The sequence below is a fragment of the Notothenia coriiceps genome, unplaced genomic scaffold, assembly GCF_000735185.1.
Source record: "Notothenia coriiceps isolate Sejong01 unplaced genomic scaffold, NC01 NC01_scaffold00012274, whole genome shotgun sequence".
Lineage (NCBI taxonomy): Eukaryota > Metazoa > Chordata > Actinopteri > Perciformes > Nototheniidae > Notothenia > Notothenia coriiceps.
This window is the reverse complement of record NW_011344975.1, coordinates 36,351-59,141: the sequence shown is the minus strand read 5'-3', so window position 1 is coordinate 59,141 and position 22,791 is coordinate 36,351. Positions and strand designations below refer to the sequence as shown.

The 22,791-nt window shown below is 40.9% G+C and overlaps 1 protein-coding gene across 1 annotated transcript in view; it reads right to left on the bottom strand.

Moving 5' to 3' along the window:
- Window positions 1-4,580: 4,580 nt before the first annotated feature.
- The window catches only part of smurf2 (SMAD specific E3 ubiquitin protein ligase 2), a gene marked incomplete at its 5' end in the record, with an annotated part of 35,683 nt that continues 17,472 nt past the window's right edge, over window positions 4,581-22,791 (bottom strand). The window contains 11 exons of the mRNA XM_010773272.1: window positions 4,581-7,571; window positions 7,677-7,752; window positions 8,328-8,529; window positions 8,643-8,763; window positions 8,979-9,116; window positions 9,843-10,021; window positions 10,476-10,590; window positions 10,674-10,777; window positions 13,541-13,754; window positions 18,684-18,737; window positions 19,264-19,422. Coding sequence (XP_010771574.1) covers window positions 7,472-7,571; window positions 7,677-7,752; window positions 8,328-8,529; window positions 8,643-8,763; window positions 8,979-9,116; window positions 9,843-10,021; window positions 10,476-10,590; window positions 10,674-10,777; window positions 13,541-13,754; window positions 18,684-18,737; window positions 19,264-19,422 — 1,462 coding nt within the window. The remainder of the gene's footprint in view (window positions 7,572-7,676; window positions 7,753-8,327; window positions 8,530-8,642; window positions 8,764-8,978; window positions 9,117-9,842; window positions 10,022-10,475; window positions 10,591-10,673; window positions 10,778-13,540; window positions 13,755-18,683; window positions 18,738-19,263; window positions 19,423-22,791) is intronic.

Genomic DNA, 22,791 nt, shown 5'->3' with positions numbered 1-22,791 from the left:
GTTATGGCCCTTTGATCATCATAGTGCATCCTGCATACAATTACACCGTGCGTAGCATATCCTAATAAAGACTGCATTGAGTTTACAGTTTTTCTCGATTGCTAACACACTAAAATGCTACATAAAAGACTAATTATTTTAACTGACACTCAAAGAGCAAAACATCGGCTCAAATCTCCAAAACTCTAAACACGTTCAGCTTTTCACACAATTTGCAAATCAACATGGCACTTTTTGCAAACCACTGCACACGTTTCTCCACGTAAAACACAGGAATCTGACATAAAGTCACGTGTTAGCAAGGTTTAAAACACTGATATTCAAAATGCCTCACACATGGACCAATGATCAAGAAACACGTTCCACCTGACCAAACACCTGATAGCATAATTGTTGGCTCATCAATCAGGATGTTAGCACTATAAAAAGACCACAGGTGAGTAATTTCTTACAGCAACAATGGAAGCCAACATGGAAGCAAGAGGAAGAGGTGGGTAGAGGAAGAGGTGGGTGAGAGTGAGAGGAGGAAGAATGAGAGGTAGAGGTAGAACTGGAGGGAGAGGACGTTCAGAGGGTTCAGCCTAATCTAAGCCAATTTACTGTTGCCTCTGTAATCCGGACACTTAGACTTGAAAACAGGTTAGTTACCAGTTTTTAGCTCTGCATAATTCATGATATATCAGTACTTATATCTGTTGTGTGAAACGTATTTACTTCATTACTATAATTGAATTGTTGGCATGTTGCATACTATAACTGTACACAAATCCTGCACAATGTACTGTGGTAAACTTACTTTTATGCAACACAGACACTGACCAGCCACTATGTCTTTGATGTTTATCTGAAGGACTGCAAAAAAAGAAGTAAATGGACTGTACTTATATAGCGCTTTATCCAGTCTTTAAGACCCCTCAAAGCGCTTTACATACTACATGTCATTCACCCATTCACACCCATTCATACAGAGCAGTGTACCTTACTCTAGGACCTAACATTCACACACATTCACACACCGTTGGCCATGCCATCGGGAGCAACTCAGGGTTAAGTATCTTGCCCAAGGATACATCGAAATGTTGACTGCATGGGCTGGGATCGAACCCACAACCTTCTGGTTGAAAGACGACCACACTCCCTCACAGCCACAGTCGCCGGTGCAGGTGGAAGGCCAAGGATGAGGCACAGGAAGCAGCAGCTACAAACTGGGTTTTGGCAAACAATGCCATCACACTCAGAGAGATCTGAAGCATAGTAACTATGAGCTGTGTGCATGTTGCACAATGTTATTTTTGAATAAAATGTGATTTTTTTCCAACAACTCATTTATATTTCTTCATTTACTGTATTTCTGTAAACTCAAGCAACTTTCTCTGCAGAAACCTCTATGTACAGAGCATAGCCCATAAAAGATGAAAGTGCTTTAGATTATGCTCAGCAGTGTGTAGTTGGGTGGTCAAACAATCCAGTATTATGAATGAAGTGTGTTATATTTGGTAAGTGTTTATGTAGTTTTGAGTGCAGTTCTTCATTTCGCAGGAGAAATTAGGTGTTTTGCACTTTGGGTGTGGGGTTTTGTGAATTGTATTTAGTGTTCTGAGAAACTGAGCAATAAAAAAAAAAATGTGTGTTAGCAATCGAGAAAAACTGTAACAACTAACATGAATAAGATGAGCCATTAAAACACGTTTCAATACTGCTTTTTCAGAGCAGATAACTGTGAAACTACATATTGGCTCAACGACGGAAACCTTCAAAAATACTAACACGTTGAACTAAGAACCTTAACACAAAGAACAAAACATCTTTCCTTAGTGAACCATCTCTGCCTTTAGAAAACAATACAAAAGCTCTCACTTGCATCAGATGGCGTTCTGATGGGTGTGATTATAACAGGAAGGGTGACATCTTACAGTGTAGTTGAGACAGCTTCACAGAGTCCAGAGAAATATAACCAACATGAACGAAGGCAGCAGAAGTTCAGCAGTTTTAGTCCAGTGTGTCAGAGGTTGAAAAAGAAAACTGGAGCATATCTCAACTCAGCCTCACTGCTTGGCTGAGTTGCTTTGTCTACGTGCTGTATCTTTTCAATTGATCTGGAAATCTTCTTCCTCATCTTCCAGCAGGTTAGTCCATTTTGAGCTGCTGCTGCAGAAACAGCACGTCTGGTTGACCATGAGCTTTAGTCCTATGACTTGTTTGCTCACGGTACACCGTCTGTTGCATTTCCGGCACGTCTTCAACAGCTGAAGGAGGCACTCTATATCAACAATGAACTCTGATGAGCTGAGGGAGATAGAAAAGACACAATTCAATGTATAATGTAAATAAAGTAATGGATTGAGAACATCTTATGAGAAAGGTTCAATTTAACAGTTTAACATCATCACACCTCCCCAAATCCACCAGGTAGCGTCCGTCTCCCACACTTAACGAGGTGCTGAATTCTTCATCTTCTTCAGTATCTGTGTGGATTCATTTAGACCGTCATCAGTTATGACTTCACCTTTTCCTGTTAACAATTATCTTGCAATCTTTTGACTTTTTTCTTTGCTAGTGAAGGGCTGTGTTTATGTGACTCACCTCTAGTTTCTGACTTGAGGGTTGTCGCACACTTATCTTCAGTATTTATTGATTGACATGAGGCATCTTTTGTCCCTGACTCCTTCAAATGGGACAAGGAGCAGCAAGCATCGTCATGTTGCTTAGTCAAAAACAGGCAACACAATTGGTGCTGGAGAGAAATTGTTTGTATAGGAGATGTGAAACAATCGTATTTACCTTTTCAGTTTCAGGTGTCTGGACAGAAGGAGCAACGAAGGTATCTTGCTTGACTTCATTTGATAAACTAAAAAAAGAAGCACCAGGGTTTACAATAAACTACCTCATGTCATCCAGCAGGGTGTTGTGTTGACATGTCATACTAGTATTCATTATTACTCTATAATCCAAATGTACATGAAAAGGCAAAACATGTCAGCAACACTATGAGGAAGTGACAGCTGTGGAAGTAAAAGTAGCAACAGTGTAAACAAATTGTAAATAATACAAAAGTATCTGTATACAAATATACTTACAGTACCAAAAGTAAAAGGTACACATGATGTAGATTTTCTTAGAATAAAATATTACTAATACTAAATATATATATGATATACTATTGTACTGTTTATTTATTGAAAGTTGTATTCATTTATTAAAGTAAAGGACAAGAGGCTCAAACCTGGGATTAAGCAGCTTTTGCTCCTTCACAGCAGGTTCAGGAGGCTCTGAGCGGGTTTCTTCCATTTCTTCAGTTTCTCACTTTTGGAGGGCTGTCTGCTATTAGCTAAAACATAATAAATAAAGGAAAAGCTGTTTAAACAAAGTCTTTAGCCATAACCACATTTTACATAAATCTACTACTGAATGAAATCAATGTATTTATGAAAACTATTCAATATTACAGCTGATAAATTAAAACTAAGTATATTAACTTCATAATGTGTATATAATTACAAAACTAATTGACATATTCATCAAAAATGTCTCACTAAAAAGTTGAAATATTAATTAAAATCATATTTAAAATAAGTTTCCCCAGTTTTCTACTTTATATATTGTTTTTAAAGTTAAACCATAGCTTACATATTGAAGACACATACATTTAACAACAAAACAAAAAGGTAAACAAACAAGTCGCATGGAAAAAGCTAAATTATTATGCTGATTTATTGTAAATTAGCTAACGTCAGAAACCACTCAGTGAGCTCAGATCACGTGTCTGTCTTTCGCGCCACTGAATAAAACCACTTCCGCCTCCTGTTATGACGCAGCGGGAAAATCATCTGCGTGTATCGGAGGGACCAGTTTAGTAGCTTTACAGCCCTAAGGTCCTAACAGCGAGACCCCTCCTGAACTCCATCCTTATGTCAGGGATATAACACTCCTGTGTAAAATGATATCTTCACAGCACCGTGTCTCAGTTACAGAAGCAGCGCTGAAGCCCTCTCTTCGCCCGCACACAGCTCAGCCAGGCGGGGAGCACAGCTCCGTCCCTCCCGGTTGAAACAGTGCAGCCGGTGTCCTGACAGGCCGCAGTTTACACAACCCACATACATACACAATATTTCACCATGGTGAATTGAAGATAAAAATACGGAAAGATATCATCTTACTCACTAAAAACTGCTAACACGTTACCAACTGCACCTCATTTGAAGCTACTAGGCTAGCAGAGTTAGCCACTCCCCCTTTTTACGTAAAATGATGCCATGTTTACGTGACTTTTTCTCTGTATTTCTGTGAAAGGCTATACGAGGTGGGAGAAGTACTCAGATTGTGTAGGCTACTGTAAAAGTAGAAATACCAAAAGTTAGGAATACTCTGTTACAAGTAACAATACTGTATTCAAAAATGTTACTCAAGTAAAAGTACAGTGTTAAAAAGGTGTAATTTAAATTACTCAACTTACAGAACGAAATAAAGTAGGTCATATAAAACATAATGCTGTGGTCCAGAGCCAAGTTTATATAATAAATACATCAATTGAATCTTCTGCTCAACTTACTCATCAGAACAAAAGACAGTAGTACACGTGGTTCTATAAAACATAATGCTGTGAGGTTCAAACAGCATAGTTTTATTGCTCAGCTTTCTGCAAGGGTACAAGAAGTGTATTACTTTGCTTCTTTATTGTCCTTATGTACAGGTGTCAGTTACAAGCTCACAGAGCAGCTGATGTGAAAAACTATGAACACATTTACTGTAATAATAAATACAAAAACAGATAGGAAATCAAAAGAAATAAAAACATGGTGCAGTTTAAAAAAAAGATTTCTGTTTTGTACTGAATTCAATCAAGTCATACACACACACACACACACAAATTTGCACATAAACCTGTACATTTGCACTTAAAAGAGTAGGGAGAGAGTTAGCTGAGCATTGTTCTAGTTTGTAACCAATTAAACCATCATTCAAGAAAATCCTTTTGACCAGAACTGGCTCTCAATCCATTTCAACAATTCATCAGATCAGTTAAGAGTAGACAAATATCTCTTTATATCACAGGCGTTCAAAGCTTGGCGGCTTAACTGGGGAGATTTCCCCTCGTCTGGAAGCTCAAAACCCCCACAACTTTTGCACTGAAGACTGAACCAGCCAGAAAACTTTGTGCCAACAAGTAACAAAGAGTAGAAGTGGACTGTGTGCACTGGACAAACATACATGTGTGCATATCAAGATCATGTGTGTATTCATATATACGTTATCTACATAGGAAAAAAAAAAAACCTTAACCAGTCCATTAACTATTTGGTAAATAGAAGGAAGTGTCTGATTATAACTTGGAGCCCAAGTATGCATAATGTGTGCAAAAAAAGGTGTAATGCATTTATCTTCTGCCTCTGAGTCAGGTTATTAAAGGATCAATCAAATAAACTCTCTACAACTGTACAAAGACAATTTCATGTTCAGTTTCTCCGTTTTGTCTCATGATGACCACAAAATAAAATGTTCTGAAAATCAGCTAACAGACTGTTCATGGTTACAGATAAATGCAGGCAGTATACATATACAAAAAAAAAATAACATTTAAACAAATTTTTCCAAGTCAAAACGTTTTTTTAGAGTATTAATTATGCAAATAAATAGGCTTTAACTCTCGAGCGTCCATTCATGCAGAAGGGTTTCTTTGGATGGGCAGAGGCCGTCTTAATGTTGTGTTTCCGACTTTTCACCATGTAGCACCCCGGATATCAGCAGCCGACAACCTCAAACATTTGAAGCTCTGAGGGTTTGAGTCCGCCGGCAGCATTCAGTCCGTTTCCTTTATTTAAAGAAAATGTATGTTGCAGTGACACAGACCCCCAGAGCATCACATCTGGCCATTCATGTCCTCCTATGAAGGCATGTGTGTGTTTATAAGTAAGAGTGATTGACCAAAAGGAAAACGTCACTTTAAACGGTGGACCTTTACACTATCATGGGTTTAAAGAGCCTCTGAAATATATTTGCCATTACAACCAGTATTACCCCTCCTCACACACACTAGCCTAATAAATGTAAAAAAGTAAAACAAGGGACAACTTCACCTGAGAATGCAAAGAGATCTGTGACAGACACCAACATGCTTGCATTTAAATTGAACAGAAAGAACAAGCAACCATATACAAAATAGCTATGTATTTGTACATATATACTCAAAAGTTACAGGTGTGTAGATACTCTGTATATTTCTTATGGAGTCCAATAGCAAATTAAACATGATATATTTTTTATCTAACGTGAAGAAAGCACTCCTGCAAGCCGCTGCTCAGTTTGTAAAGTGCTCTAAAGTGACGAGAGAGAAAGAAATACTTCTGCCTTTTAAACTGACGACGAGACTAACAATGGACGCCTGCCTTGAATAGCTTATTTCAAGCCTGGTCCCTTGGACAGTTGTGCCCTTTTCACATATGGTCTGACAGGAAGTGTGTTGGGTGATTTTGGGTTGGATTAAAAACTAAATGCAAGAAGAAAAAAAGAACATGCATCATTTCAACTGCTGGAGACCAATGAGTAGAGAACAGGAATACAAACCATGCTCAAAAAGAGTTTCAATCAGCATCCTGTGAGAGGATGGGAAACTCATCTTTAAACTTCCTAGCATACTTATGTTTACACATGCAGACACACATTTACAAGAGCTGTGGCCACACTGCAGTGATTAAGGGAAAACAATTATATTCACACCTTCTTCTTCACCAGAGTCTGTCCCTCTAGCTTAAAACAACCCACCACAAGCTCCAATCACAAACGCAACCAAACATCAGACCCACATCCAAGTAGAGCTCTACTTCAAAATGATATATTCACACTTTGAATTGTTTTGGATGGTTATGCAGTTGAGACATCGCCGCTAATATGGAAACCTAGTTTATTATGGAGCATTTTAAGATGAAACCCTTCAAATATCGAAGCATTACAGGCGAGGTAGGATGAATGTGTTGCCTCCAACAAGAGAAGCACACACACTCTGCAGCCATGAGGAGTGGAAGCTGTGTTGGTGGAGGATCAGATGCTACTATGGGCAAGATATGGCTACCTGCAGTGTTAAAGATTCAGTAGCATGACATGAATCAATCCGTTTGAAATGCAAAACGAAAGAGCGACTCAATGCTCTCAGTTGCCTGGGGAGAAAATATGTTTTGTTTTAAACTCTAAATTATTAAACTACTTCCTGATTTGATTAAGATCTAAAATTGAGATGACCAGGCAGTAATGTTTGTCTTTCTGTATAAACAACTCGTAGCTCTCTGTATTTTGCACAATCTACAAAAAAACTAAACAATTAAATGACGGGGTGAGTAGCAGCTGTTCAAACAGAAATCGATCAGGGGAGAATGTGGAGAGCGGTGAGGGCAGACTGCAGGCTGGTCAAAGACGCTCTGAGCGAGACATCAGTGTGTCTGTACATTTTCACACACAAACACACTCTCCAACGTGTCTCTCATTCCACTGCGAAGCCACAGGTCTCCTCGATCGCAGTCAGCAGCTTGTCGTATAGCTTGTCGTAGCTCTCGTAGGGCGGGATGTCAATCCGGTTGAAGCTGGAGAGAAAACAAAGAGAATACGTTCAAATGGGTGACGCTAGGGGAGAGGTATCACTTTTATGCATGTGGTTGTGTTTGTGTGTGTGTGCATGTGACACACACCAGGTATGGGCTTTGGGCAGATTGTTGGCGTTTGCATCGATCTGATGAATGGTGAAGAGTCTGGGCCCTGCAGCTCCTGCAGACAAAACACAAACAGCATGCATCAGCTGCAGTTCAGCATCAAGTCCCACTGTTCATTTACCCACCAACAATTGATCTAATAAAGGCCTGACACTTTTTACAAGGACAATTTAGCCTCTGTTCCTTAAGCCAGATGGCTGCTTTTCTTGGTCGAAAATATGCTCCTGAAATGAACTGTGGCCTCAGATTGGTAAAATGTAAACTCAACATAAAAACATAGATTAATCTAAATGTTTATTTTAGGATTTAACAACAATATTCTGTCATAATTGGAGCATAATCCTTTTCTGCATATATCGCATATATTTCAAACTTTCAAAAGACCAAGGCTACCACGGTGAAGTAACCAACTAAAAATAATATCAGGGTACAAGGTATTCAACTATTAAAATGATAACGATTATAATTATTATCAGTTACAATGACCCTCAAAGATCAACCTAATACCAGTATGTTGTATAACCGAAGAATGTTAGTTGACATGTTGCCAGAACTTAAGCGTAAAGGTTATTACAGGGACAGAGACAGAGGCTCTAAAATAAAAAAGAGAGCCCAGAGTCAGAGGAGTACCTTGTAAAGCCTTGAAGCCCTGCAGGGGCACTCTGGAGGAGCCGGTAACAAACTGCAGCAGCCGGGCCCTCCTCTCCTCGTCAAACGTCTCCACGGCTTTCCAGAACCACTTGACGATGTTGGTGTCGGTGGTGCAGTGCTTCAGACGGGTGTTGGACTTCCAGTCAGCGATGTCGATCTTTCCCAGGCCACACACAATCAGCTGAGGGGAGACAGACACACACATATCAACTTGAGTTCATACTCTACCAGAAAACTGTACCTGGAATATTTCTTGTATTTAAGAAGATGTAATAAATGATGGTGATCTTGTACCTCCAGTTCTTTCTCATCAAAGGATTTGAGCAGGTGTTGTGGGATAACCTCGTTGAAACCTTTCTGCAGAGCCAGAAACTGAGCCTCGATGCCATGCAGGAAACGCCAGTTCACATACAACCTGCAGAAAACACCAGAGGAATGAGACCGTTAGTTTATTTAACAATTGTGGGACTGCAAATACAGATTCACCACGACTCACAACTAATGACAATACGACAGATTGGACTGTCAAAGTGTGAAAACCGTGTTTCTATGAAGCCTGTCAGCTGAAACTGAACTTATTGCTGGCGAATTGTTGTCATTTTTTAAAATTTGTTGCAACCCTCTCCTTACCTGACATACTCCTTCTTGGTGTCCTCTGTGACGTTCACACTCTTGCCGTTGGGTTTGAGCTCATGTTGGATGATTTCTCCGTAGGCATTGTGCTCCACACAGAAAGTGTGGTCCAGGACGCCGTTTATGTCATTGTCCCTGAAGAGGAGAGAGAGGGCGGGTTCATTTCTGAATCAGCAGGAATTATTTCTCGTTGCTGTTTTTTAGAATGAAGGCCAACAAAACTAAGAAACACAGCAGTCTTCTACGCTCCTGCACATGTGTTTCATAGGAATTACTTTTGGCAACTGGTCGGTTATTGAGTTTTGATGATTGTCTTTGACACATTCGAAATAGGTGACATTAGATTAGGTAAGGATTTCTATTAAAAGAACATTGTGTGTGTGAAACTCATTGCATCCAAACATCTAGCAAGGGTGTTCAATTATATAGATGGCATTAGCTTTACTGGCAGCAGGGGGCGCCACACTCATTAGAATGTATTAAATGACAGTACAGTCAGGTCTATATGTCTTTCTGAAGTATATCATGTCCCTACAGGTCTGATTTATATATGTATGATTTTCTTTCCTGTACCAGCTGTAAGCAACCACTTTCTAAAGTTATCTTCTAATGTGAAAGCATCTGTAACAGCTAGGAAGCTACTCTCCTTCATAGCTTAGCGTTGTTGTATTAGCATACAGTTAAAGAAGAGATCTTTAAAATGACGTTCTGTGTAACCTGCATTTATACCTGCTTTGACAAGTACATTTAATTAGCAAATCGTGTTAATACCAGTTTTATAATATACGTTTCCTATAATTTCGTGTTGCCAGGGAAATCATTTAGAGAATAATGTATGGCCCGGTATAAACAAAGTCTTACAGGATCCAGACGAGGCTGTTGTGGAGGTCGGGGTCGACGGACTCCATGTCGTCCAGCGTGATGGGTTTCCCCAGCAGCTGTTTGTAGAAGGGCAGAGTGAAGCCTCCGTCGATGTAGTGGCCGTGGAACACCGCCATGCCCATGATGCGACCCACGAAGTGGAAGTACGACAGGTGCTCCTGCGCATCAGACAGGGATATTAATATGAAGGCTTTCATTCATATCCTATCAGCTTCTGTGTTATGTAGTATATGAAGATTCACATTAATCAGTTTCAGTCTTTTACTAAAGTTTTACCCAGGAGAGAATCATTGCTCTCTTAGACTTCATCATTATTTACAGCATGTAGAATAATCTCATTTGTTCACATATTGAGCAAAATCCAAATACTAAAAGAAATATCTAACATTTTAGAATTGTAGTCACCTTTTTCAAATCCCATAAAATGTATGTTGTGTCAAATTGCTGCCCTTTGCTGATCATTTTAAAAACCAATTGTTGTTTATTTCACACGGTTTGTAAATATTCCCAAAGGAAGAAATGTTCGGTTTATGACTGCAAATGAAGATTTGCTTGAAACACAACTTATTATCAAATGTTAGATGCATGTTAGAAAAGCGTAATAATTGGTACCGGGTTGACAGCAGAGTCCGGGTTGATCTGCAGAGTATAGATGTCGTCTCTGGAGTACTGGAACAGGCCGTAGTACGGGTTCAGCATCTCGTGGGACAGCAGGTATAACCATTCCCTAAAACACAAAAGATTGAAATAAGCATAAAAACATATTTCCTGACATTTAAAACCATTGAAAATAAACATGTATCTAAATACCTTGCTACCCCGCCATAGTCCAGTCCCTCTTCTCCTCTGAATTTGATCATCAGTCTTTTCCAGAGATCTTTCGGACGCATCTTCATCACCTGCCGGTACGACTCCTGCGATTCAAGACATACAGAACATTTCAAACGATGCACAAACAAGACCTTAAATAGAAAGCAAGACTCCAACATGTCGTCTGATGGACATCTCTACTACCTTAATAAATAGAGATATTGTACTGATTTGAGGTTTGCTGGAGTGTAAGCAGTTTTGAGGAGAACCTGGTCATATGTTACAAATTGAAATTACAAAAATAATGTCATTATTATTGGTCACTGAGAAAAAATGAAATGATAAAGGTTTCTTTTCCTATTTTTTCAAATACAATGGGATAACATACAAATACTTTGTTGCTCTGTACCAGTCATTTCAGTTCAATTGAAAATCCTTTAATTTAAGAAGTACAAGAGTGATCAGTGTTGAGTACTGACGTGAGGTTGAAACTGCAAGTTCGTTTTTAGGATTTTAACCCTTCATCTCATACTTTAATACATTTGTTAGGAAATAAATCAAATGTGACAAGTTAAATCTCTTTATGAAGTAGATCAAATAGTAACTCAATTACAACTTTATACTATTTAGCTTTAGTAAGGGTAACTATTTGTTCAATACATGTTTCTAACATTTCATATTGTATTATAATACATTCATACCAGAGCATCCTGGCAATCCTGTCCTTGCATCTATTCATAGTAACTCTTCCCCAGTTACAGTTAAACAAATAGTCAGTGTTTTCCTTTTTACATTACACAAGAGTCATCTCTGTGTCTGTCCTCTCACAGGGGTGACAGACAGAGACCCTGCCACAGTAAACAATCTGTCACTGCTGCACAGACTGGAAGATTACACTCAAACATTTCAGATACTCTAAACCACATGTGTCAAACTCAAGGCCCGGGGGCCAAATGAGGCCCGTGGTGGATTTAATTTCGGCCCGCAGGATAATTTCTAATTACTATTAGATCTGGCCCGCCGGTATATTGCACGCACACCTTCACTCAACCCTGAGGATTTCCTCCGCTCAGAGCCTGAGCCCAAACATTGATGAACTTGCACCCAAAAAGGAGATGCCAAGTATCTGGCTTGAACTAGCATCACAGAAGCACACTGAGTTTGATGGATGTTTCCTTCTGCACTTTTGTTCTTGCGACAACAGGGCATGTTTGGTTTGTTCTTTGAGGGGAATAGTTTTTTTTGAAGCTGTTTTTGGCCTTTGGAAAAATGTAATCATAAGAAATGACTCCGGAAAATCTGCAGATAGAGCCATAAGAAATGAATGCAACTGATTATTTAATTTTGTTTTTATAGGCAATAATTTCAGCTTTGTTAGTTCCAGGTTTAATATGTGCAATAAGTTAATTTCAATACGTTTTGCAATACACATTGAACCTCGACTAGTACCCATTTTTTTATTTTGGCCCACTGTGTATTTGAGTTTGACACCCCTGCTCTAAACGATAGTGATTAAACATGCATTGAACTGATTATGGAATGTGCACAGAAGAAAATATTTCCTTTGTGTTAATCGTTTGTCAACTTGTGGCACAGAACAAGTGTGGATAAAGAAATCAGACTAGAATAATTCTAAGTGCATGCACACCGTGCCAGAGGCTAACTGAAGCTCTGGTTCCTGCACGAGAAAACCTCAAGTGGATTTGCAGAGCTGCTTTTCACAGCTGTCACGTTGAAGGGCGATGAAGTCATATTTTTCATTGCTCAACTTGTAGTTATGAAGTTATGTCTGGCCACGAATACTTGCCACTTCTGCCCTTAGCTCCTTCCCACCCTCCCCTCTCCTCCTTCCCCATCTCTTTCACTGCTGAAATCATCCAGAAAGAATGCCTTGCCTTGGTAGAACAAATGATTGGGAGAGCAGGAAAAAGAGAGACAGAGGAGGAGAAGGTGTTGTTGTGGTGTTGTGAAGGCCTTTCTGTTCTGCTTTTCACAGGGAATAATAAAGCAGTTTGGAGCAGTGGTTCTGGTGCACGTCGTAAATGGGGTGAAAAAATGCTAGTGAAATGAAGAGATCTGGGTTTGTGAGGAGTCAGTTTTAGTTTTCAGGGATTTTTGGGGTTTGCATGTCAGCATTTGATGCTTTTGTGAATGCCAGATGGGGAATTTTGTGCACACATGGTCAATGTACGTTATACAAATTCAAGGGAAATTCTGTGTTTGCATTCATGTATGTGCACATGTTTGCAGATGCCCTTCATCAGTGAGCCACATGTTTCCCTTTATGGTTTAAATCACACCAGGAATTTCAGGTTAGGGTTTCTCGTTTACAAGGTTCGAGGAGATTTTGAAAATGAACACCTGCCCTTCTGAAGTGAAGCCTTTCAGACAAATACAGTGTTGGGATCATGGCGTTTTTTTATTTCTATAAACATGGAAATTGCAACGATTAGTTGACAAATTCAGTCATTAGAAATATAACCGCCAACATTTCGATAATAGATTCATTGTTAAAGTATTTTCTCCTGAAATATATGGCAGAAAATACTGTTTTAGCCTCCCTAATATGTAGATTTCATGTTTTCCTGTGTTACAATATCTTAATAAACTGAATATATTTTTGGTTTTTGATAAACGGAAGACATTGGAACACCTTGCCTTGATCTTTAGGATGGACATTTTTCAATATCTTTGGACAGTAATGCCAGAGAAATAGGTGATTCCACAATATGACAAATAATCATGACTTTCAGCTCAAATAAACATGAACAAAGGTAGTGTTTGTAGATCGTGCAGCTTTCAAAGTGCTTTGTAAAATGTTGTTGTGTGTTCAGTTGTTCAGTAATTCATTATTTCATCATTTTTACCTCAAATATCTCCTCACGGCAGACCTCGATGCGGCAGTGGCCGGCCTGTGGTTGTTGCGCAGAGAGCTCCTGCCGCAGGATTTTCAGCTTCTGCACCAGGTCTCTCTTGTATTTGGGCACCGTCAGGCACTCCGCCTCCTCAGGCATCTGGGCGGGGGAGAGGGGCTGCGGCGGGACCCCGGTAACAACCTGCTCCTTCAACGGAGGCGTTTGACTGGAGGAATAATGTGAAGAGGATCCAAAGTCAGTCTGATTCACTAATTCACTTAAACAGCAGCATTAAACCATTTGTCCTGAGCAGCCTTTTCTTATTTGGACGTAGTGTATTACAGCTATCTACCATCACATTCCCATAAGTAGTTCTTATATTGGTTCTGGTTAGAGATGTCCCGATCCGATCACGTGATCGGGGATCGGAGCCGATCACGTGATTTTCAAAAGATCGGAATCGGGAGAAAAAAAATTGGGGATCGGGATTTTTTTATTTTTATAAATACTTTTTTTTTAATTTTGGATTCAATGTTACAAAACAAAAATGACCATGTTCAAGTCTTAAAGTCATCCTGAGGCCTTAGTTTTGGTTTCAAATGACAGAACATCATGTATGTGTTGCTTCTTTGGGGCTTGTTTTCATAGACCTGGTTGCTTATTTCTCTCAAATCTGGCAACAGAGTGGGCAGGGCGCAGTGTCTAATTGTAGCAGTAAGCTAACGAGTACTGAAAGCTTTATTTTGTTTTGATCCAATGCTGCACAACTGAACTGATCCAATGCTGCTGTGAAAGAAAGAAGCTATATCCATGTTGGATAGAATATCCAATTTAAATAAAAAAATAACCTTAAGGGACAACTTCAATGCTTTTTTTTCTCTTAATGCATTGCATAAAGATCGGATCGGGAAAAATCGGTATCGGCAAATTGTCAAAATCAAATGATCGGAATCGGATCGGGAGCAAAAAAAGGTGATCGGGACATCCAGAGTTCTAGTGTACTGCTTTTAGGCAACAGATGTATAGAAGTAAAAAGAGGAATCTGTCCTGAAGGGAATTCCCCAACCCCTCCATCTCAAATATTCTCCAACCGCTGAACTAGGAAGTTTTGTAAGAAATTCCCTCTTCAGCCCTCACTCCCCTCAAAGAAAAGAGCTCTAAACAGAGCCCTAAGCCCGGAGTAAATCTGATTCATACCTGAGGACAGGCCAGCCCTTTGACCAGACGTTTGAAAAATATCACTAGCAGGAAAGACAGAGATGGAGGTAAACCCTGGCTTAGCGAAGAGAAAGAGATAGACACAGGAAAATAAATATACAAAAGGAGAGAGGTGTAAGTATAGCAGGACGAACCTCTGACACATTTCTCTTTTCGTCTAACTCTGTTCCTTTCGATACATCTTTACTTCCTGTCAAGATTTTGATAAGGTATCCCTGCCCACCATCAACCACTACTTGAACTTCCAAGATACGACCACAGCCATTATTAACATACATTTTTGCAACTCTACAGTCTTGTTTCTGTCGAGTAACACACGTTCTGAAGATGCCTTTCTTTTAGCTGCAAATAACTTAGACTACAGCAACTGTTTTAAGTTCATGTTTCTCCTCTCTTGCTATTCAGAGCCTGTATATTTGAAAGCGATGAGTCGGCTTTAAAATACAATCTTGGCAAAGGTGAGCCATGGTCAGAGTTCTGGTGTCCCTGCCTCATTGTGGTGTCGGTGGTGGGGCGCCTGGGTGGGCCTCCTAAAAACATTATCCATCTCTCACTTCAACAGGACAGCAGCGCTCATTCTCCGGTAAGGAAACGCTGAGCCAGCAGAGGATTTCTTTAAAGGATGCTACTGTCCTCCGCTGGGAGAGGAGGCTGCTGTTGGCCAAACACAAGACTGAGCTGGTGTATAAAAAGGAAGGAGAGACCTTCTGAGGTAGCAGCGCATAGCCACCCACTTATTCCGACACTTGTACATTTGGGTTCTCTGGTTCAGTGGGTTTAAAAAAAAGCCTCATCTATTTGGGCTTTCCAAACTAAACGGGTGCAGTGTTTCACCAGTCTTTCCCTGTATAATCAAGTCCGCTGCTATTTATTTTATTGGCAGGCGCCGGGGCTCCTAGCATGTCAAAGAAAGGGTAAGACTGCAGTCCTGAAAACCACTTTAGGAAGGAGGAGGGGAAGAAAAGATGGCCTTAAAACAAAATGGAATGAGTTGCCTTTGGCTCGGAAGCTGAAGAACCATATAATAAAGCGTAATTCAAGCTCACTTTTTTTTCTCCTTCCGAGGGCACGGTGTAATTAAAAATACGTTTCGACATAGTTCATCGTCTTTGGTTTCCGAACGGGGACGAGCTCTGCATATTTGATGGTAAATATAGAAAATACAAGGACGGCAAAGCTGAATATCTGCCCGAGCCGAAAGAGAGGCTCTGACAGCTTGGATAAAAAAAACACCACTTGGGGAGAAATATAACTGTCAAACTCAATCCAAGAGCCAGAGGATTTCATTATTGTTATTCCAAGGTGGACGGAGCAGGAGGAAAAGGAGAAGTGAAGGAGTGTGCCAGAACTAAGTCACCTACACCTGAACCTGCAGAGTCATGATAGTCCTCCATCCTCAGACTGGGTGTGTGAGGTGAGGGAGTGCACGCACAAGAAAGCACGGCTGTGTGTGTGGAGAAAAAGCTCTTTTTAATGTCAGCCCGCACAGGTGGTCTGTAATGAGTGTTGAGTAGGTGTAGTGGTGTTAAAGCTACACCAACTCTCCCACTCTGCCCCCCACCCAGCCTGGAGAATCAAAGGCCCCTTTATGAGTCTGAGCATCAGCTGGTGCTGCAGAACGTGGAGTCAAAGTGTGTGCACTGAATTATTTACTTGGATAATATGTGTGTGTTTTGCCAGTAATTGTGTGATCTTTAACATTCTTCCCACCTAGCAAAATACCACATCTGTACACTTGTGTTGGTTTAAAACGTACAGGAAGTACAGGAAACCAGAAGCAGACAGACTGTAGTGATGAGACTGCGTACCGACAAAAGTATGTTGCATTTTACGACAGTCTCCAAGAATAAAGAATGAAAGCTTTGCAAAATGTTACCACAACAGGAAACAATCTGTGCTTTCTGCATAATTTGACTTATTGTATACAGCATGAGACCAAAAAGGTATCTGACACCTGAGTGTAGTACATTGTGCGTGCAAATACATAATAAATATAACTCTATATCCACCTACCTACCCACCTGTATCCCGCTCTATATCTATATACATGTGTGGGATGTATCGCTAACCCAGTAATTTGCATTTATTTATCTTTCATATTTAAATATAACCACACACCCATAATATACCAAGTATACTATAGTATATAATCATCGTTTCTTAAAACATCAATGCAAATGTTGATATAAATGTCATGAAGATGTATAACTTGGTGGGGAAAATACCTGCTGATGCCCACTAAACCTAAATCCAACTTAAAATACCTTGAGCAAACACTGATGTAATGGTTCAGACATATACTAGGTGCTGGTGCGAGGGAAGAAGCTGAGCATGTGAGAGACAGCGCGGCAGACCACAGTAATGCAGCTGTGGCTGACTGTCTGACCATTCAAGGCCTTCATTAGTCTGAAGTCAACGGCAAGCGGGCCGTCTGAGTCACACTAACACCAAGATGCATCCTGGAGGCTCCGTAGACTGAGGTGCAAACTGCAGACTCCCGATGTTGTAATGTCAAATTTGTTCCACGCAATCTGATCTTACAGACGAAACACAAACAGTTTCTAAAGGCACTGCACTCCGCTGGCTCTCACATGCAACCCCACTTCAACCACTACCTTTAATCTCCCTAAATGGAAACAGGTCAATGCAACGCTGCATCTTAGCGCGTGTGCGTGCGTGTCTGTGTGTGTGTGTGTGTGTGCGTGTGTTGAAATATCTTTAAATCCAGGTGTTGATAAAGGACAGATGTCCTGACAGTGAGCCAGCAGACAGGCTGATAACATTAACAGTTTTTGAAGCACAGAGGAGGCTGGGGGGGGCAAAAGTGTGCACTTGCCTACCTACCGGAGTGTTGTACATTGCACAGTTATTGCTGTGACATGGTCTGTATAAAAACATGTCTTGATCTTGTTTTCATTAATCAGTATGTATCACGGAAAGCTGCATTAGAAATTAAAGCTTGCTAATTTTGACCTTCAAGAAGCTCTCAAACTTTGTCTGGACTGCCTCAAATCTCTCCTAATAAGGAGTCGGACAGGCAGTTAATGATGCTGACTGGATAACATAGCTGAGCTTCAACTCACAACCAGAGGCTGTTCTGACACATATGGATACTATTTGACCAAATGACCAGATGTTGATTTCCCAAACATGTCTATCGTGCCAGCCGCTGTTATTGAAAGAGGTTTTGACTGAGAATTTGCACTAAAAAAGCAAAGGGGAAAGTCTCCACATCTCTCCATGTTTCTTTTGTTCTAATGACTCCTGCCTCACACACTGGCAGGCAGAAAGTACAGGGAGCTCCCCGACAGCCAAGATACACAGAGAACAAACCCAGAATTCAGTTCATCTATCAGGGATTCAAACAACTCACAGGTTCCTTCCACACGAATATCACAGCCTTGGTAGTTGTCATTTTATCGAGACGTACTGCTAAAGTACCTTATCAATGTGTGATAATATGAAAACTGTTGCTAAGCTAGCAGCCGATATGCTAACACAGGTTTAGTATTTTTTCAGGCCTTTCTGCTGTCTTTGCTGCAAGCAGTGGAGGCAGACTGCTGACAGACAAACAAACACACTGGAAGACCAACTGACAGCCCCTTACATTTTGTGGGGGTGTGTGTGTGTGTGTGCGCGCGTGTGTGTGTGTGTGAGAGAGTGTGTTTCAGACTTGAGTGACACCCACATGAAAGTCAACCCTGAGGAAGGTTATGTACGACGTGTATAAAACATACATATTGGACATTCCCCTGTGGAAACGTATATCACAGTCAGCATTTTCTCTCGCGACAATAACTGTGTGTGTGTGTGTGTGTGTGTGTGTGTGTGTGTGTGTGTGTGTGTGTGTGTGTGTTTGAGAGAAGCTTTGAGTGACGAGCTGCTGAAAATGCTTTATACAGACAGATACCAAGAGTGTATTGTGTGTGTGGGTTACCTGAGGTTAGTGTTTTGGCTTTCCATGGCCACACGGGAACCATTTGGACTTGGGCTGTACGGAAAAAAAAAACAGGAGAAGAGAAGGGAAAAATTCAGAGAAAGAATAAAAAGGGAGAAAAGAGAATGAAAACAATGGGAATGACAGAGATGAGGATTGGAGCATTGAAAGCACCATGGGACAAGATTAAAAAGAGCAGTGAGACAGGAGAAAGAGAGCAAGTAAACAAGTAAAAGGACACAAAGTAAAGGAATAAACGTAGATTAAAACAAGAAAAACAAATACAGAGAGAGGAAAATCAGGCCAAGATAGTTCCGTCATTGAGGAAGGCAGGAAGAGGAGGATGGGAAAAGAGCGTTGACAGAGACAGGCAGAACGGACATAAAGAGGACAAAAATATAAGGTGAGACGAATGAAACCAAGACAGCCATCAGTGATTGTCTTACAGCAGATATATTAATTGCAGGAAAAAAAGCAATATTTGATGTTCTTGGTCATTCAAATCTCAACTACAGCCGAGGTAATGTCCTCGAACATCCTGCCCTGTGGGCCTGAACACATCAGTGATTTATAGACTTACTTGAGTACTAGATGCAGGTTAGCAGAGAGTCGCGGGTCTGTGAACTGAGTTGTCCGGTTGTTGTGGTCGACAAAGTAGACGCGACCCGTGGCTGTGTTTCTTATCTCCCAGCCTGGAGGCAGCGGGCCCAGCTCCTCACAGTTCACATTGCTGAGATCCCTGAACAAATAAAACCAAAACCATCAGCTTCACACTACCAATGTGAATCTGGCTAAAACAAACAACTTTGACCCCCACACTGTGACGAGCTTAAGAACTATATCATTGATTAGCCTCACATTACATTACACTTGTTAACCCCAGATTCACACTCAGCTAAGGAACGATCTTTGTCCGTTCGCCTCGCTGTATGTGTGTTTTTCAGCATCATGTCATTCATTATTTGGCTTCCTCTTTGATGCATGTTACAATCTTGCACCTGGTCACTTTATTTGTAGAGGTTGACACTCCAACGTGCCAAAAAAACAAAAAATAAGAAATTCCACGCACATGCAGACATCTTCATACATTTCAAGTGTGGCATAGGTGAGTGTTGAAAGGGATAACAATGTTCAATACAATGTTTTTAAGAATCAATACAATGTTTTTACCCCAGCCTTCTATGGGCTTTTTTAAAGTTCATAGGTAAGTAGGAATAGTAAGTAGCGATCAGATTTTAACACAATTACACAGAAAACTGAACACCTTTTCAACTGATATTTAATAACCAAGACTAAATGTTAACCTTGCTAACATTTGATGAATATTGGCTGCCGTTTACATTCACATGAACTAGTACGTTGACTTTTTCTTCATAGCAGATTCACATAACTCAATCAGATCGCTCAAACAGAGCTCTCAACAGAACAAAGAGCATCGTCAACATTAACAAAGCCAATGCTGAAAAAGCCCTAATTTCCTGATTCTTCTACGCTCCTGTACACTGACATTCCCGTCAGTGGAAAGGTAAGCCATGATCTGGAACAACGCAAAAGCCTCAGGGCAACGTGTGTAGGGTGAATAAAGACAGGCAGACAGGTTTGTGTGAGAAAGGAAATTAGATGTTTGTGTATGGATCTGATGTGTGCGTCGGTGTAGTACTGTTGGTGCCAAGTTGTGGACTACACACTATTAAAAGGAGAGAGGAGGACAAAAGTTTGTGAAGGGTCTCAAAATTTATTGATGTCTGACTTAACTTTCGCGTATAAGTTCCGAGTCAAAAAAACGAGACGGAAAGAAATTTGTGCAAACCTTTTTTGTCCTCGATGTATTCATATAAGGTGTAACTTTCTTAAAAGAAAAAAGTCAATTCACTATGAAAAGTCGGTCTCACTTGGGGTGTTTGGTGTCTCATGACATTTTTTTATTAATAAATCACACCACGACGTACGGGACTAAAATAACATCTTAGCCCGTGTTACCGAAACGGGGGAACCTTTACAGGGCGACGCAGGTGACTGCGACCGGTTCAGCCTGTTTCACTCAGTGACTACGGGTTGCCGATACTCCGAAAGAAAAGAGGCGACTTGGGGGACTTGGTCACCGACCCACACACTACCTCTCTCCTCCCTCCCTCCCTCCCTCACACACACTCCCCTTTTTCTTCCCTCTCCACCCATCCTTTACTCAACACGGTCAAGACCTCAACCCCACACCATGCTACCTAATTCGCCACACGGTATATTGTGTGTACTGAGGTCTTGTGACTCGACACGTCGTTGTGTGTGAACGGTTGTAAGTGTGTGTTGTGTGTGTGTGTGTTTGTGTTGTGTGTGTGTGTGTGTGTGTGTGTGTGGTGTGTGTTGTGCTGTGTGTGTGGCCGGTTGTGTGGTGTGGTGTGAGGTAGAGGTCCTCGACCTCCCTTGGTGTCTAATTGCCAAGTCCATCTCCTTGGTAGGTAAATAAAAAACGACAGGAGCCAAGAGGGTCAACAAAATGTCGTTAGTAAAAAGCAACCAAACCTTCTGCTGTGTTTCAAAAGAAAAGGTAAAGGAAAACCAAAACATCTAATTACCCTTTCTAATGAAAGTCTCGTGTGTGTGTGGGGAAAACTCTTTGTCCTACGAGGATGATACATGTTCCTTTATTCGGGTGCTCAGAAACTATTCAGAAAGGGAATATAAATAAGGGGGGTAAGAACCCCTATCACTCTGAACCCTCCTACTCAACCCTGAAACCGTGGGTGAAATAGTTTTGCATTTCAAACGGATAGTGAAGTTTAATATTCTCCCGTCTCTAAGGGAAAGAGTTATGTGTTTAAGTATAGGTACGACATGCGTGGCTGCTCGTTGTGTCTAAAACTCTGCAGGCACAATAGTCACAACAAAAACGGTAAACTAGGTTTACTAAAGGAGAGAAAGAGGAAAATCTCGTTTCTTGTGAGTCGTCCCAGTGTCCAGGATGCAGGAGGTGTGCGTCTGACCCCAGTTCGTGTACCGTACTGGTGGGCACACGGGTCCGATTGAGGAAAAACTAAATATCAAAAGAGTGAAGCAATAACAGAATAACCATATGTTACATACGAGAAAACATCAATTACACTCACTAGGCTTTACCTTCATTTGGTAAACGTTTTTGTGTGTGACAGTTTCAGAGGATGTTTGTCCAAACAAGGACATACAGGTTGAAAAATTTTGGATGTTTGTGGTTGTAAAATTAGTCAATGAGAACCGAACCGGTCGGAGAGACGGGTCACGCAAAGCAAACCCTTTAACATAATTAATACAATACAGAACAATAAATAGCCGACTTACAGTCGGGAACACATTTTTTTTGAGAAACCTTGATACGATTCGCCTCTTCGCATTGACGTTACTTCATTACCGTCACTATGTTCTAGAGTGACTGGAGTTGTGTGGTGATTTGACTACAGAATGCACAACTACTCTTTGGGGATCACGCTTCAATTCACGTAAAAATTTGCGTACTTTTACGTTGACGTCACGACTGTCGGCATTCCATAATAGGAATATATTTTGGACTGGTATATAAGGGGTTTGCCCTGTGCTGGTTTGCCTGAACATTGAAAGACATAGGTCCATTGTAATCAGAATATCAGTATAAAGGTTCCTCAGTTCGGCCAGTCGGTTTGATCACTGGAGACTCAGGCTACACCTAAACCTTCTTTGTAAAAAACCCGTCGACAACTCGTTCTTTTACGATCACCAAGACGGTAAAGTTGTTTGAGAAAGTGACGCTGGTTATCGGCGTGAGCAATTAAGTGCCGTCTCTGGATAGTCCGCGATACTATAACACAATGTAGAAAACCGGTACAACGACGAGTCGTACTCTTGGGGGTGCACACTCAATTGTAGGTCTGAGTCGTCGTCGTCGGCGAAACCCAAACCAGTACAACCTGTCTCGAAAAGTTTTTACTGGCGTGCATACAACACTACCACCCGTCCGCTCCGTACGATGAGACAGCGCCGCCGCCTCACTACACAGCCGAGTGAAGTGTGTTCCTGTTTCGTGTGCTGTGTGGTGTGTGTGTGTGTGTTTGTTGTGTGTGTGTGTGTGTGTGTGTGGTGTGTGTGTACCTTGTGTGGTGTG